Below are 16,940 nucleotides of genomic sequence, written 5' to 3' on the forward strand. Positions count from 1 at the left end.
CAACAGAGCTGTTTAAAACCAAGATTATTTTTATTTTTGTCAATAGTCTAAACTGTGATAGCATACCTACAGCTTGTCCTTGCTTTGCTTTTGTTTTCTTTTTTTCTCTTATTTTTAACTGCTTTCAAGGATAGAGTACAACATGTGCTGAATTGAGTGGATTGGGGGGGGGCAAGAAAGACAAACAGAAATCAGAAGAGTAAAAACACTTTCTTTCAATATTTTAAATGAAACATGCAGACCTTTTTCTCCTAACATCATTTTGAAAGGAAATTCCTTAAGTGTAGGTAAAATATTTTAAAGGATATTAAAAACACAGTTGACTGCCTGGGTGGGGGCAACAGTTATTTCCATAAGAAAAAAAGAAAAAAAAACCCCAACAACAAAAAAAACCCTGAAAATTATTTTTTTCCTTAATTTCTCATTAGAACCAAATAACAAATCACTGACATGATACTATTGTCTCTAGCCCACCACAAAGTCTACATTTCTGTCAGTCATCCCAAACCTTCTGAGATATTTTATTCTGACGCGAGAAGGCATTTTAACACTACTTGATAATATCCAAAAGCCACACAGATTTCCTACACTTCATCCCTACTTTGGCTGTGCCATATTCCTGAGCACTACATCCCTCAACTCAAAGCTCTTTGATCTTCATTTAATTCACCATACAAGATTTTCTGTGTGAGATCTTGCTGGCTTCAGTTAAAAATATTACAAGATCCTATCCAACCTCCCCACTCTTCTCTTTCAAACATCCTCTTCATTATCGTTTCCATCACCAAACAGATTTTTTATCCAAATGCTCTCTCTACTCTGTTGACTCCAAATGTTTCCAACCTGCTAACCTTCATCCTTCTGCCCTTGTTCAGCCTTCTGTTCTCTCCTGGCTGGTTCTCAAATATGAGCGTATCCAAGTGCCTCCAACTCCATCTTCACAAAAATATCCTTGACCTTTCCTGCCTTTCCAATTACATTCTCCTTTCCCCCCCTCCCTCCTAAAGTGGGAATGCAGAATGCACTGTTTACAAACATTTCTTTCAGTTTTTGCCTTTCAGTTGCCTTTTGGTTTCTTTCCAGTTTGGCTTCAGCCACTTCTGCACATAAAAGTTTCTAACAATCTTTTCTTGGACCCAAATCTGGAGGATTTTTATACTTCCAAAGTCAACATATTTAAGCAAATTCTTGGACTTTCTTCTACTGATACTGCCGATCACAACAATTTTTGTTGTTCCTATTTGTACTGAGATAGTCGGTAGATTTTCTGATCAGATACTGAAATCCTGTGGTCTATACTGGAATGTCTTTCTGTGTAAATACAAAGACACTGCAGAAATTAAGCAGATAAAGGATAAGACAGGCACAGCTTTGTAGGTAAGGAAGCTACATGTCTGCAAAAGTCATCTGCATAGCCAATAAAACAGTAACTATATTATCTTTTTCTCATCCATAAGAAATGTAGTGGGAAAAGCTGCAAGGATGACTGAAGGAAAACAGTGGGAGTAATGGACTGCAAATGGTGGTGAAATAAAGGAATAAGAACAGCTTAGTAGCAGGTTAATAAAGCTGACAGGGAAGGCAGAAAATGATGCACAGAGAGTTATGAAGTCAAAAAGACAAGGTCAGTGAATCTGAGGGGTACTTCGATGGAGGATTTTAGGAATAGTGTTATGAAGAAGAAACAAGTCTAGATAAGGATCTTGTAACTCAGTTGGAAATGATCAGGATCTGTGCAAGCACGATAGCCAGGGAAAAGAGGAAAGGTCCATTCTGGTAAGTGACCTATATTAGCTCCAACAAAAAGGTGTCAGAATTAAAAACAGCAAGGATTAATGATTATCAAATATAATACTCAAAATTCACTTGCAAGTGATAGAGAAACTTATCATATATAAATCAAAAGTTGTCTTAATATTTTTTTTTTCCCCCCAGAAAATAAGGAGTGGCTGATCCTCTGTAAGTCTGTAGTGCCTGGAATCTGCTACTTTACCACTTTCTGGCAGAAAAGAAACCCAACCCTCTTCCTGCTTGTGTACCTCACAGGGCACAGATCCAGGTGTTTCTGCTCCCAGTGCTATTGTCACAATTATGTTACAAAGTATTTCTATTTTATTTGGTCTTAATACTTAAACAAATTGAGTTTGCATCCAGAAAATGAAACATCAGTGCTGTGACTCAAGTGATGGAGAACTACTGCATGGATATAGAGTTTCAGAATCAAGCCACGAAAACATCAATAAACAAAGGAAAATCCAAGTCTTATTTTCAAGTATTTAGAATGCCATTTTGTGTTACTTCTTATTTTAGAATGCTCCCACAGCAACCAGTGAACTAATTGGTTTTAATTTAAGTTGGCAACAAATTTCACCTTGTAGTAATCCTATGCTGGTATGAAGTTAAAGACTGGCGATCCCAGGAATAAAAGAGAAACATTAGTAATCACTGGTTCCTTTAAAAGGGAACACATGTCAAATCTGTGTTTACAGCAGCATCAAAGAGCTATGCACACTACAACAGGACTCATCTGGGGCCAAATGGGAAACCACAAGAATGTTCCCAGATACAGAAAATCCCTCTTGCTCTGCTGCATAGTGGTAGCACAGGCAAGACCTAATCACCTACACCTCTGCTGCTAGTCTTCCTTGCTAAAAATGTGTCGGGGAAAACTGGAAATTCAGAGCACGAGTAGTCAGATTTGTAATTCTTTTTCATATTCAGTGCAAAATAATTATGTGACTGATTGCAATTCTGCTACCTGTGAGTAGGACTCTTCCAAGATGTGTTCTCAAAGTCCCTCATGGCTCCTCTACGTTGCTTTATTGACTGATTACAGCAGGGAAAATTTGCCCCTTAATGAATCCATCAGACACTGTCCCAATAGAAAAAAATTCTTCACAAACGACGATTTTTTTTAATTTCAGAGAGATTCTAGATTATTATTCATGTAAAATGGAATTAACAAATATATTAACTTACTTTTTATTTTCAGAACACAAAACATACCATCCAGAGCAGCTACAACTAGCTTGAGACAATTTTCCCAAGCAGATGTTGGAATACAGAATTGTTGTTTGCTTGGCGTCATTCAGAATTTTTTTACACTGTGAAACCTAATTTTATAACACTCCTCACTGTTGACCATCAGAACTCAAGGATTTCTTGCTGTATTGAATACAACCTGGTCCACTTGGCAATGATATCAGTGGAAGCTCTGCCAATAGGAAAAGGAGTGGCTTGTACCATGTGAAAAATATTAGTGCCTGGAAAATATTTTCTAACAGAAATAAGTAAACTCTGCTCATCATTTACATATATAAATAGTCAAAGCACAAAACAATACAAACTAGATCTTGCAACTCTGGAATTAAAGGCTTAAAGAAGGATTAAATCACAGTCGAGGACCTTTTCTGCCAAGGAAGAGCTTTTGTTATCACATTTGGCCTAGCTTCCATTTGTAGCGATCGTCAAAACTTTTTTATGTTTCAAGATCAGCCTCACATTTAGCCTAGTACTCACCAGTACAGAAGTCGTCCATTCTCTCCAAGATTCTCCTGCATTGATGTCCTTTCATTTATTGCTAATGGTCTAGACTAAGAGAGGCCAGGGGGATAATTTAAGTCTAATACATGGGAAAAATAGTAGTGATTTGTTCCAAAAAATAGTAGAGAATATGTACAAGGCAGACAAGCAATCAGCTGTATGATGTGTTTCTAAGAGACAGCAGATGCTGAAGAATAGCTATCATATATTTGTAATGATTGTGCAGCCCAGAAGGTTTGATTCCATTGTATCAGATTCGTAGTACTTGCCAGTGAACTTCAGCAGTGCATGTATCTGTGCTCCATGTGTGAGGTTCCCATCGATTTCAGCAGGAGTAATGTGCAAAGAATGAAGACAGAACATGGTCTGAAGTGGTGCTGAAATACTGCAGCTGTGATGTGTGACAATAACCATTTTATAAGAGACATAAAAATCTCAGAAGTGTTCACCGAACACTACGGTGCAGCACAAGTCATCCACATCTTAACATGAGTACATTTTTTCAGTTATGTTATGGAAAAGATTACAGATTGGACAAGGTAAGAAGATAGAACAACTCAGATAAAGCTTCAGAAAAGACTGACACTCTCTGGACAGGTAGAACAAGATTATGGAAATCAAAAAGCACAGTCTTTAAGTTGTCCTCAGTACAAGCTACGCTTGACGACAATTGCAGAGACCTTTGGTCAAAGGGTGTTACATAGGTTCCATTAGGAAAAAAACAATGAAAATAATAGAGACGCATAACTTACTTGCAAGTGAATGAAAGGCCTTTGTTCCTGCTGCATCTCTTGGCACATTGCTCAGTGGTATTTAACAGCTTGGTTTTTACTTCCAGTGTTTTGTTTACTTTAATGAGCATCAACTCTCCTGTTTTTTTGAAGTCATGAAGAGGATTTCTCCTTTTTCCTTTGCCCTCTAAGAAAGAAGCAAAGAAAAAGAGAAAAAAAGAAAAAAAACACTGTAAAGAAAAGTGCTGAGATTAAATATGGCATTAGATATGAATAACATTTATTAGGAATTACAGGAACATAGGTACATAAAGCATAGAGAAATTCACAAAAATAAGGTACAAGTGGATACTTGAGAAGAATTGATTATTTTAGATGGTGATCTCCATTCTTAAAAAGGAGAATAGTAGGAATTATAGCAAAATAAATTTCAAATAAAGACTTGCATAATGCTAGAAAAGGGTAAGAGGAAAGTTTTTCACCTGCTGTAAATTTTTTTCAGAACCCCCAAAATGTGCCTGATAATAATAATAATCTGAGATCTTATAAATACTTCCATGAAAAACTCAAAGGTCTTTTTTGGATGGACAGAGCGTATTTACAATCAGAAGGAAAAGAATATAAATGTTATAGAGAATCATGGTCTGAATGTGATAAACTGTCCTTAAAACTGCAAACTTTTTGTCACAAACTGTGAAAAGAAGTGGAGCCTGGAAGTGACACAAAATAATCATTTGTCCTCCCTCTGCTCCAGTGAAGACTCAGTGTGAGTGTTGTGTCCAGTGTAGGTGTGATTGAATTAGAGTTGTTAGCCTACAGAAAAGAAGACGAGGGGAGGCAGAGGCCATAGCATGGAAATAGTCTGCACTGCTGCAAAGATTTCTGCAAAAAGGAACACACTGATCTGGTTTCCCTGTCTCTGTTGAAAGGCCCAGAGGAAAGAATATAAAATGGAGCAGGGAAGATTGGCTAGAGATGTTTGGCTAAAGTGCAAGAGGAAAAGTCTTTGATTTTTGCAAGAAAAACACACAATTTTCCCAATATGTATGTATATTTTTATTTTTTTTCCATAGAAACCAGTCTCCAGTGTAGGCTGCTCCATTGTCAGTGAAGGCAAATGAGTGTCTCTGGAGAGTGCTTCTCCCTGCTCTGACAGACGAGTAACACAGGGAGGACAAATTGCCCTTTGGATCTATTTCTCCTATTTCACTCAATGATCCCAGATGATCTTTTTGGATTAGATGGCTAATTCAGGTAAGGTTAGGTGAATGAATCCCTCCTTAATTTACAAAGTAGGTAATAGTATTTCTCATAACTTCTTTCCATATAACTGTTTTCACAGTTGTCTTTTCATTTTTCTCTACAGAATCTACAACAACGATAGACCATGAATGCTCAGGATCAATTTATTAAATTTTGCCAGAGTCTTTCAAATATGTGAAACCTGAGCCTAGTGCTCTGTTATCCTGAAGAGATAACTCCTCATGCAAGTGCAAAGTGCACTTAGGTCAGTAAATTTTTGCTTGGTGCACTCTGTGCAGAAGCTCAGAATAACTCTCTAAATTGCAATAGCTGAGGCTCTGAAGGAGTTACTGACAACTCGACATATTCTAAAGCTAAAGAGAGCTTAAGGGTATTCCCTTTGCAGAACTTCCATCCTGATCATTAAGTGAGCTCACATTTTCACTGGATTCAGCTAAATCACACCTCTCAGTGGTGAGTTATCCCTAAGACACCCAAAAATACACCAAAGACATTTAAATTAGATTTCATCGAGCTTCAGCCTTTAAAAAAAAAGAAAATCAAAGGAGTAGAATATCTCTGCTGCAATGTCCCTATAAAATAATCTTCACCCCATCCTACTCTCCTTCTTTTTGAACTGCTGAAGGTGAACTATGCTATTCCCCTGCATCTAATAGCTCCCAATTTTAATTCCAACTACAAACATTTTCAGAAAAAAGGATTTATTTACCTCCAAATCCATGTTATTATTATACGAAGAAGCTTTTGATGAAAAGATCAAATGCTAATAGTTTTGGTGTTGTGTTAGGGACTCATATCAGCTCTCTTAAACATTTTCAGCCTTGTATTTGTGCAGTGCACATGCACCCAAAATGAACCATTATGTTTAGGGAAATGCTATGAGGACACTCTTGCGTATAAGTATCAGCACCTTGTTACTGGAAACTGTTGTGTCTACACTGAAGCTGCTTTATTATTTGCTGTACCTGTGATAGAGCCAAAGTGCTGCAAAAAGGATTGCATCTGCTCTTTAAGACAAACACAGAAAAACAAGTCTATAAAGCTCTTATAGTAAATTTCTCAATCTATCATCTTACAAGACATATTTGTTAGTTCTATGCTGTCTCGGCCAAGACTTTTATGCCAAATGGAAGTAAGAATCTGTACAGAAATATCAAAGTATTTTCTTTCAGTTCCTGATGCTAACATTTCCCATCTACTGATAAGTGTCATTATCTTAATTCCTGATAATAACAGCTTCTTAAACTCACCAGCTAGCATACAAAGATATGATTAAAAAAATCAAGAAATTCTGTTCTGCCTGAAAAACATGGTTCACAGTTCTGCTTTTTTTTTTTTCTTCTTTTCCTAGCAGTTGTCCAAAGAGGATTATGGGTTTGATCTTGCATTTAGCAATTCATAACAGCCTGATTTACTTTAGCTTTCAAACAACAACGTTCTATGACTTGCCTATAATCCAAAAGGCAAAGGGCCAAATGCATCTGTGGTGTGACTGCTAGAACCATCAGAATAACACAAAGCATTACTTTTACAACTCTAAAAATAAAATAAATAAAAATAATTGAGCCTTTTTACTTCACATTAGGTGCTTTTATTATTAAAATCTTAAATCAAATAGTGCCCTAGAAATGTGCTACATTAAAGGTTATCATGCAACAGCTATAACTGATGTTCCTAATTTGTGATTGCCATTCATTTCAGTTTCCTAAACTTTGATTAATCAGGACTTTTGATTATTTTGTGGGCCATGTCCTCTGATGTTTCTTGTAATTGAATATCATATTACTAAGGAAGTCTGACATTCCACTTAAATTTTAAAATAGCAGCTGATTCGAACACAAAAGAATCCAGTCAAATATGAATTAACATTTTTTCCTTCAACAGAAATAACCACTAACTAAAAATATTTCTTCAGTCAACTTAAAAAATTCCTCAAAAAGGTGAGGGTGGTGCCTCTTTCTATTTCTTAACATGACAGCAACCGTGGTTGAACAGAAAAAAGAAGAGGTCAGCCAGTGCCCAAGGAAATGGGAACTACCACATTTGCTCTAGTAGGGTGCAGCATTAAACGAGTACTCCATAATCTCATTTGGGATTTCCACACTCTTCCTGCTGGAGCTCTTCCATTTTTATGAAATGCTTTAAATATTTACTGAAGAAAAAGGGTTCTTCACAGTGAAAGACATTTACCTGGGAGATGTAAGAACTCAGCTTTGGGTTCCCTTACTACCTTTTTCATATGAGGTTTCTGTATAATCTTCTCAGATATGAAGTATTAACTGAGACTGCCCAAACTATAGAGCATCTTAGGGAAAAGATTTCCAACAATACGTTTTCTTGGCTTCCAGTCTTTGCCAATATGCCAGTCTAACTAATATAGCCAATATAATACCATTGTTGTGGTAATCCAAATAGCATGCAGGATGTCAACAGGCCTAAAGATCACCTTTGTCTATTATAATGAGAGCAAAACACTAGTAATGTCTACAGCAAAATTTTACAATGAAATTATCTGACTTTATCTACCTCATTGGTAATCCCTTTCTTCCTCCTCCGCCCGTCCAGCTTTTTCTAATATAGATGTATATTTAGGCTTCAGAGTCAGTCTTACAGAGTACAACTGGAGCTTACTGGCTGTCTCCCTTAGAAAAAGCTCTACTTCTATGGACTTGTCATAGAGTCTACAAAGCTTTTATTAAACAGGAGTTATGATGCATTAGGCATGTCAGCTTCCAGGATTTCCAAGTTTCACTCTAGTCTATGCAATAGTCAGTGCTTCCTTAAAGATATACATTGTGAAGACTTGTGATAATATGAGAAGCCTCATTCCCTTTGTTTCTTTCTAATTGTGCATCCCACTTATTATACAGAACAAACACATCAAAATTCAACACCAAATTTTCCAAATGAGAAGATAAATACATTTAAATTAAAAGTTTATGTTTAAATGAAGATTCTTAATGGAATTTTGATGGTTTAGTACAGAGTTTTATTTCCTTATTCCATTTGTTTACACTTGCACAACTTCAGCATTTTACTAAGTAGTTATTTACTTTGGTCTGCTAAACTTTCAACTGTGTGGGGTAATGAAAAATTTTTTTTTCTATTTTCATAGTTACTGATGTAAGTAAATTGGATACAGGTCTTCACACAGTGAATGGAAAAAAGACCTTCTATAACTTTCAGTTTTGAAAAAAATATGGACAGTCACATAACAGCACCGCTGGAAAAAAAAAGTAAATCAAGAAAATGAAGATACCTAAATTCCTTTGGCTGGCAGATGCTGCAGGAATCAACTGCAGTCCTTCCAAATAGAGCAATGAAATATAAAATAAGATGGCACTGGGGAGAAAAATTAAAAAGAGGGAAATTGTCCACACACTGTGTAGGAAGCTCAGAGAAGCTGAAGATTCAAAATATATTCCAGTGAAGAAAAATGGTCATATGAAGTGACACAATTATTTCAGAAATATAAAAGAGACATAGTCCCTTTCTTTAGTATCAGTTGGCATTTTAGATCTCTGTTTAATATTTTGCATCATGTTTGTAATGAAATGAAGTCACTTGACCTTGAGCCGTTAACAGATGGACTAATTAGAGATTGAATTGTTTGTGTTATAATTCATAACCAGGTCAGAATGTCAAAATGAGATTAGCTATTAACTTAATTTTGCGAACAATCATCACTGCAAGCCAAAGTAAACTGGATTTCCCCAATGAGCTAGAAAAAAATAAAATATGAAAGCTGAATTTCATGTGTTTTAAAACTTGGGGGTGGGGGTAGGAAGTCAGAAATCTACCATCATATGAAAGACCTTCAAGGAAAAAAAAAAAAAGAAAAAATCACCAACCCTAAACACATCTGAAATAAATGTGGGAAAGCACAGTCCAACACAATAAACATAGCAAACATTTTATCAGGGAACACTGTACTTGACAAAAATTGCATGGTAACACCCAAGCGAATGTATTCGTAAGTATGTATCTGAATGGAAAAAAAGTGCAAATGTTAGATCTCAATAAAATGTACAAAGCAAAAATCTGCAAAACCACGAATTATCACAGTGTCAGACAACACTTTTCAGAAGAGATATCAAAGCTGAATGCTTGTCTCAGTATAAATAGTGACAATTTAATATGAAAATAAAAAATATGTTTAATTATATGCATAAAATTACATTTGGCAAAGCTTGTGTAAGAAGAAAAATCAATGAGTAGGGTTTGAAATAAAACAACAGTTCTCAGCATACTTGAGTTGAAAACAGTACGTAAATGTAGTGAGGTGTTTAACTTGTCTATAAAACATGGTTCAAGGGATACTTTTAATTAAATTCAATAATGTATTTCCAAGACAATGCTTTTCAAAGGATATAAAACATCAAGGGTAAATTGCATATTGGTGCAGGCCCCCGTATGACAGCATAAATATACTGGCTTCATTAAGAAAAAAAAGAAAAAACAAAACCAAAACTTGACCAGATGGTGAAAGTAGATGTTACTAAATGGTTTCAGACACCACATGCTTAAGTTAACAGTACGGTCACAGTAATAAAAGAAAAGATGTTCAAGGTGAATGTTGATACTAAAATCATTAATAGGGTCACCAAAGTATTGTTATCTATGAGAATAGTTAGGAAGCACCTTTTAAACAAATACATTCAAGGCAATTTTCTCTCTTAAAGCAAGTCCTAACAGAGTCACTTTGATAAAAAGAATTGATGCTCAGCACTTTTAACTTACTTGTAACTTACTTTCATTTACTTTGACTTCTCCTTATGCCTGTTTCAGTATCAGAAATGTCCAGATTCCTGGCTAGAATGCAAAAAAGTGAACACCTTTTCCAAATGACTTCTCATTTGGAAAAAAAAAAAAAGGAAGAAAGAAAGAAAGACCAACATAATGAGAAACTGAAACAATTCTGAAATGTGCCCAAGAAAGGAACTTTGTAGATTGAATAGACTTAGATGCCAGATTAAGTTTAATGCAGTTATTTATGTAAGACAATAATTTGGCATGAAAGAAGTTTACCAACCATACCCATAAAAACTGCAGTCAGCTGTACAGATGGAAAGTCACCAAAATAAAACCAGCTGTCCAAGGAGGCATCTCTAGCTTGTCACAATTAAACTGTTTCTCAGAAAGGTATCCGGAGGATGATGTGATTATTTTAACTTCTGAAATTTATTTTCTTGGCAAAAGAGCCATCGTGGAAAAAAATCTACAACTTTTAGAAAGCAGTTTGAAATACAGATATATAATATAGAGATAATTTTTTCCTTATTTTTACATTGGCTTTCAGTCTAGTTGTTGAGCAGATTCAGGAAATGCAAAAAGATATTTCTTTTTGGCTTTGCATTGCATATTACCACTCACACACACATCCCCATGCACACATACCCCTCATTAGCAGCTGCAAAGATTGCCGTGTTACTTGGAACCCAATTTCGTATTTATGCTAAGCCCTACCGTTGTAACCCTCTCCTATAGTCAGCGTGAAAGCTCAAGAAGCTCAGGATAATGCTAACAACTGATAGTATATTCTAAAATTGGATGGTAGATGCAAAAGGACAGGTCTTTTTCTTCCAAGAAAAGGTTATCTGCTCAGCAGGATGCTGGGACCCATTGGCAGAAACAAATGTTCTGCAGTTTATACTCTGACTTGCTGCATCTAACCTCTGGCTAAATTACTGAGAGGATTTTCCCTTGTAAGATTTGTCTTCTTATGCATTTTGCACAAGAATTAAATCCCCACCATTTCGCATTGCATTCCACAATCTTTACAAGCATTTGGTGTCTCCTCCGAGGCACCCAGCACGTTGTGCCCTTCTTTTGTGATGGGGTCTCAGCCACCGCTGAGGATGTCCGGGCAGGGAGTGGGGGGTAAAGAGAAAATCACAAGCAGGCAGAGCAGGGATTTGGGCAAAACAAAGAGTGACAGACTGCTGAGGGCAGCAAAACAGCCCCTCTGAGGAGTGATGAGAGCCTTGCTGCATGTTGTATACATAAAAATAGTGCTGCCGGCCAAGGCCAGGAGTCGTAGGAAGAGCTGGAGCTGAGGGGAGACAGAGGGAGCAGCCAGTCCCCAGCTGGGCCAGCACCGAGGACTGCCAGGCATGGCTGGGCTCATCAGACAGCACATGGGTGGAGGCCCACAAGCCATTGAAAACTCTTGCAGCTAGATTTTGCCAACACATCTGACTAATCTGGAGCATGTTCCCAGCTCTGCTTCGCCGCAGCAATGCTTTACGTGTAGGTACTAACCTAATGTTCAGGAACAGCTCTACTATCCTCTAAGGGCACTGCCAAAAAAACCAACAGAAAAAAGATGGGGTAACAGCGAGGATGTCCTCACCCCTTCCCAGTTCTTTGTAGTTGCCATACTTCTCCACTGCAAGGTAGAAACATTGCTCACATCATGCCAATTCTCCTACTATTCATGCTTCTCAAGCAAGCGTGGAGATCAATCCTTTCTCACCTGTATGATCAATCCTTTCTCACCTCCATGCTGCCTTCTAGCCTCTACCCTTCAACCCCACCTCAACTGTAATGGGGAGAAAGTGAAATTCCAACACTCATCCAGTACAAGTAATTGCAAAATATTCAGGGCAACCCTCTCGTCTCCACATCAAGAGGCCCAGTTATCCTGCTTTCAAATCTCCTTGGAAAAGTTCGAAATGCTTAAGTGGCAAACTAATGTTCAGCATAAAGATCCAAAGGGGAGATATTAGGCTTTCCGAGGGAGACTGCGCATTTCCCTTCCAACCCTGGCCTCAGTTGAAGTATTACAATAATGACAGATGAGCTCCTCCAATAAGAGGCTTTCCTTTCCTTGACTTCAATGCACAATTTTCCAGAGTTTTATGCAACATTTTAATCTCTATATTCTCCTGCTATGTTGCTTATGAAAATGGCATTAATAGAAACAGAAAATCTGTTAAGCAGGGTAAGTGCTGTATTACATGCGAGAGCAAAACAAGCAGCCCCTGGCACTGAGCACCAAAAGGATTCCATTAAACAGAAGGAATACAGTCTTCCAACTGGCAGAGTATCATTTCGCTTTGTTGACAGTATATAGTATAATGATTATCTACAGCTGGGATGGGGAAGTATAAATCACGTTAAATTTTTAAAATATACTTAGCTATGCAGACCACAGGAATACACAACATTCATACATCGATTATGGCTATGGGATTTTATTATTTTTTTTAAGCAATAGTTATTTATAGGAGCTAAGTGCAACTCCCACATCTTCATTAGCAACTGCTTCAGATCATCCAAACTACAGAAAGTGCTGAGAAATTTGAATAAACATACTTGGCTGACAGTCTTTTCACAGAAAAATATATCTTTAATTTAAATAAATCTTTAACATTCACTCTTTTGCAATATACCAATCTACTTTTTGCTTTGATTAAAAAGTCATTTTTGGTTTCACTAGATTAACATTATCAAAGAGATACTGTCTAAGAATACTAAATAGTAAGAATATCTGAACAAGGAAGAAAACTCCCTGATAAAGTTACTAGCTACAGATTTATTTCTTTGTGCAAGTGACAGAGACTTACAGGATATTGATAATGACTAGGCAAGTAGTCTATAGGAATCTTGCACATTTATCTTTCACCAATCACCATCTTACGTTTTATATATTAAAAAGAAACTCAGAAACTGATAGTGTGGACAGCTTGCTGACATTAAAATTTCTCAGTGTTTTCTTCACTCTCCTTTTTCTTTACCCATTAATATAACCCAAATGTAATAGTCAGCAACCTCGGTAACACAGAACTTTGTCTTCGCACACAACTTAGGGCATGGGATTCCAAACCTAAAAGATCCATTTACAGAAGAAATAACACTTATTATTAGGTACATTTAAAATCAGCTTTGACAGAACAGTAATAGAAAAAGTATGGACATGCATTAGCAAAAGATTTCTTTTTTTCCTATTTTTAAATTCTGTCTTCATCATTTAGCTTGTTTTTCATATATAAGAATAATAAATATGTAGGCAAATATTAATCTTTCTTAAAAACATCCCAGGAAAAAAAATTCAACGTCCCGTACAAAGATACCATGTATGTTTAGAAAGCAATCAATATATTTTCAGAAAGGAATGGCACAACTTGCCCTTGCCTACATTGTAAAAATCCAGACACTTCTGTTGAAGATCATATATTTTTAAAAAGCAAGGTAAGCACAATGGCAGCGTGTGGTAAAAATCGTCTTTCTTGCCCATGAGGCAAACAATGGGATTGATTAATATTAAGGCGGGTGGGGGAGGAAAGTTAAGAAAGGGAGGGTTGCCAAGAAACCGTCACTATGAAAGCTGGCCAGAAAACAAGTTCTACTCTGTGAAAAATTCTGAAGTTTTGGAAATCTAATTTTCCTCCACATAAGATGAACCATCCATTCCTAAGCTGGAGAGCGCATTGGTTAGGGCACAACCCTATTCATCAGCCTACTGATACTGGCAGTACTGAGGCTGTCTCTCAATCTCTCCTGTTGGAATATTAGATAGATTAAATATTCATTGAGCTTGGTAAACTACAGACCAGCACTAAAAGCCTACAGTCAGGGAGAACAAGGACTTTCATTCAAGAAAAACATCCTGACTATCAAGAGAGTAAGCATGACCTAGCTTCTTATGAACTTGGCTATAGACCAGTTTCTGTATCTTTGGCCCATGGAATAAAGTTGAGGGGGGGCGTTTAGTCCACTTGTTTTCCCAACTAGCCCATCAGTTGATGAGTTTCTGTCACAGGTGAGGGTTTCTCAACAGCAGGTATCACAAGCTATTGTGAATGTCTCCTGCTGCAAATGTCTCTTTCTTTTGTTTTGGGGGAACCAAGCCAAAGAAAGTTTCTGTTTAAAAGGAATTATTTTTGTGAAAAGTTTTGATGGGTCAGCATTTTCCAGTTAAAAAAAAAAAACCAAACATTTCCTCAGAAAATTCCTAACCAGCTCTAGTCATCACTTTTCAGAGAGGTCGCATGGCCATAAAATGGAAATTGCAATGTATGTGGAAAAGGAGTTCAGAAAAGTGTAGTAGCATAGCATCTGTATCTCTGTGTCACCTGCTAAGAATGCCCACAAAAACGAAATCATCATTGAGCAGACTGAGCACAGAAGCTCTGGTGAGATGTTCAGCATCCTACAGAACCACGCTCTTACTGTACGGGAAAAATGACAGGTTTTACTGCACATGATGCTGCCAGGTTTTTTTGACTTGCCCACTCAGATCACAAAATACTCCACTTTGAAATCCTATTTCAAAACATTTATTTTTTTAATTAGAAAACATAGTTGTGTCTTGGAAGCCATCAACATCACTTGCCGTACATGTTGCCTGATGCCCTCAGACCTTGCCCCAGGAGCCAGATGCTGCGTGTGCCTGCCCTCGCTCTGCCCGCTCCTGGCAGACCCCTTCCCTGAATTGTGGCTGTCTTTTGTTTCTGTCTGTGCAAAGGTCTGACCCTAACAATGTTGCCGGAAGGAAGGAAGGAAAGGTTTGTAGAAACCTTTGCAAACTTTTTTTTCCCCTTAAACGTCTCCCCAGAGGGCCAATAGAAACACAGTGTTAGCTCTTCAGATATCCAGTCCGAGGGGGACACTTCAGGAAAGAAATTCAGCTAAAGAGCTTCCAGCACTTGATTACTTATTGTTTGTTCCTTCCCCCCCTGCTCTGCCTCCCGGATTTCATCGGGAGCGTCTCATGAAATTACAAGTATTTCAGTCTGGAAATAGCACGTTCGTGCTGCTGAACTTCAGCAAGGACACTCCCTTTCAGCAAGGTACTATCCTGTGTTTGGGGTATTCCTTGGCAATTTCTGTTACTTAACATTTATTCTACCACTTGCAAATTAAGGATACACGTTCATGTCCTGATAACGGCCGGCAGCACCTATGGGCAACGATGAGATTTCCTTCTCCCGCTCTCAGCGCCTCCAGGGCTCCCCGTCCTGAGCGAGCCCCGAGTTCCCCTCTCTCCCGGGCAGGAGGTGGCGGGAAGCAGCGACCTCCCCGCAAACCACCGAAGCGTGCCGTGCCTCCCCGCACAGCGCTGGCCGCGGAACACCCTGCCGCCGGCAGAGCGCGGCTTGTCCCGACCCGCCGCGCTGTCCCCCCCGCACCGCACCGCTCCGCACCGCTCCGCACCGCAGCCCTCCCCGGGCGCGGGAGGCGCTGGGCGGGCACCGGCGCACCTAAGCCCCCGCCCGGCCGCCGTCTGCGGGGCGAGGTGCCTGCCCCGCCGAGCAGGTAGGAGCTGATGGGGCGCTGGAGGTGGCGGGGTCTCCCCGCCTGCCCCACCTGCCGGGGAGGGGGGGGGGGGGGGTGCGCCCGGTGCACCGCCCCGAGCACCCACCCTCGCCACGGCGGAGAGAAGGAGAGGGAAAACGATGCAGCTGTGAGGTGGAGGGGGGTCACTGGCGAAGTGATAGAAAAACTAACCTGCCACTGGGATGGTGATGGGAAGCAGCAGCAGCTGATGGAGCAGCAAGGCTGGCAGGAGTTGGGTGGCCCACATGGTGCTGGCGGCCCCCCGGGCGGCTGGCGGGGAGGAGAAGAGGAGATGGCTCCTCGGAAGGACCCTGTGCACAGCCGGTCACTAGAGGAGGCAGAGTGAGCCGAGCTGCTTTTTATTGCGATGATCTAAGTTTGTTGTGTGATTAACTGGAAAGATCTGGGTCCCAACTCCCTCTTACGGTAAGAAACTGTTTAACAACATCCCCTCTCTGCCTCCTCTCCTCCTCCCCTCCCCAGGAGCTGCCTCCCCTCCCGCCCCACAGCCAGCCCAGGGAGAGGGCTCCCACCTCCCCATCCCTCCCTCCATCTTTCCCTCCCTCCTTCCCCCCCTGCCTCCCTCCCTCCCTCCATCCCTTAGGGGCTCATGAGGAGCAGCCAGGCTGGGCCAAGCCCCCCAGCTCTTGCCCCAGGGCTGATCTCTGCTGCTGCGCAGCCCCCCGGAGCCTGCCCCCAGCCCCTCCTGGCCCCACAGCCCCCTTTGCCCTCTCACCTGCAGCCAGAACAAACCTCTCTCTCCCTGCAGACATTTCCCTTCACAGCCTCCCCCTTTCTCCACCTCCCCCTTGGCCCCATCCCCAGGCAGCACCCTCATCCATAGCCATTTCAGCAGGACTCCCCCACCCCGTGGCCAGGGACAAAGCAAGGCCAGTTTCCCAGTAAGGAAACACCTTTCCTCCAACCTGCCCATGGCTGTCCCTGGCCACCAGCCTGGCCTTTCCATCACCCTCGTTGGCCATTTGACATGCCATTTCTCCAAAACTGTGGCAGCTCTGGGGAATCTAAAGGTCAAGTATCAGCTGGCTGGCATCACTCCATGGAGACAAGCCTCAGTCCAAAGCGAGGCCTGATCTTCCTTCTGTTGCAGGCAAAGTGGTT

The 16,940-nt window shown here is 39.8% G+C and overlaps 1 protein-coding gene across 1 annotated transcript in view; it reads right to left on the minus strand.

The window, feature by feature from the left end:
* Window positions 1–16,940, minus strand: part of HGF (hepatocyte growth factor) — a 78,364-nt gene that overhangs the window by 40,525 nt on the left and 20,899 nt on the right. The window contains exon 2 of the mRNA XM_050905743.1: window positions 4,296–4,461. Within this exon, the coding sequence (XP_050761700.1) occupies window positions 4,296–4,461 (166 nt within the window). The remainder of the gene's footprint in view (window positions 1–4,295; window positions 4,462–16,940) is intronic.

Source organism: Gymnogyps californianus, chromosome 1 (genome assembly GCF_018139145.2).
Source record: "Gymnogyps californianus isolate 813 chromosome 1, ASM1813914v2, whole genome shotgun sequence".
NCBI lineage: Eukaryota > Metazoa > Chordata > Aves > Accipitriformes > Cathartidae > Gymnogyps > Gymnogyps californianus.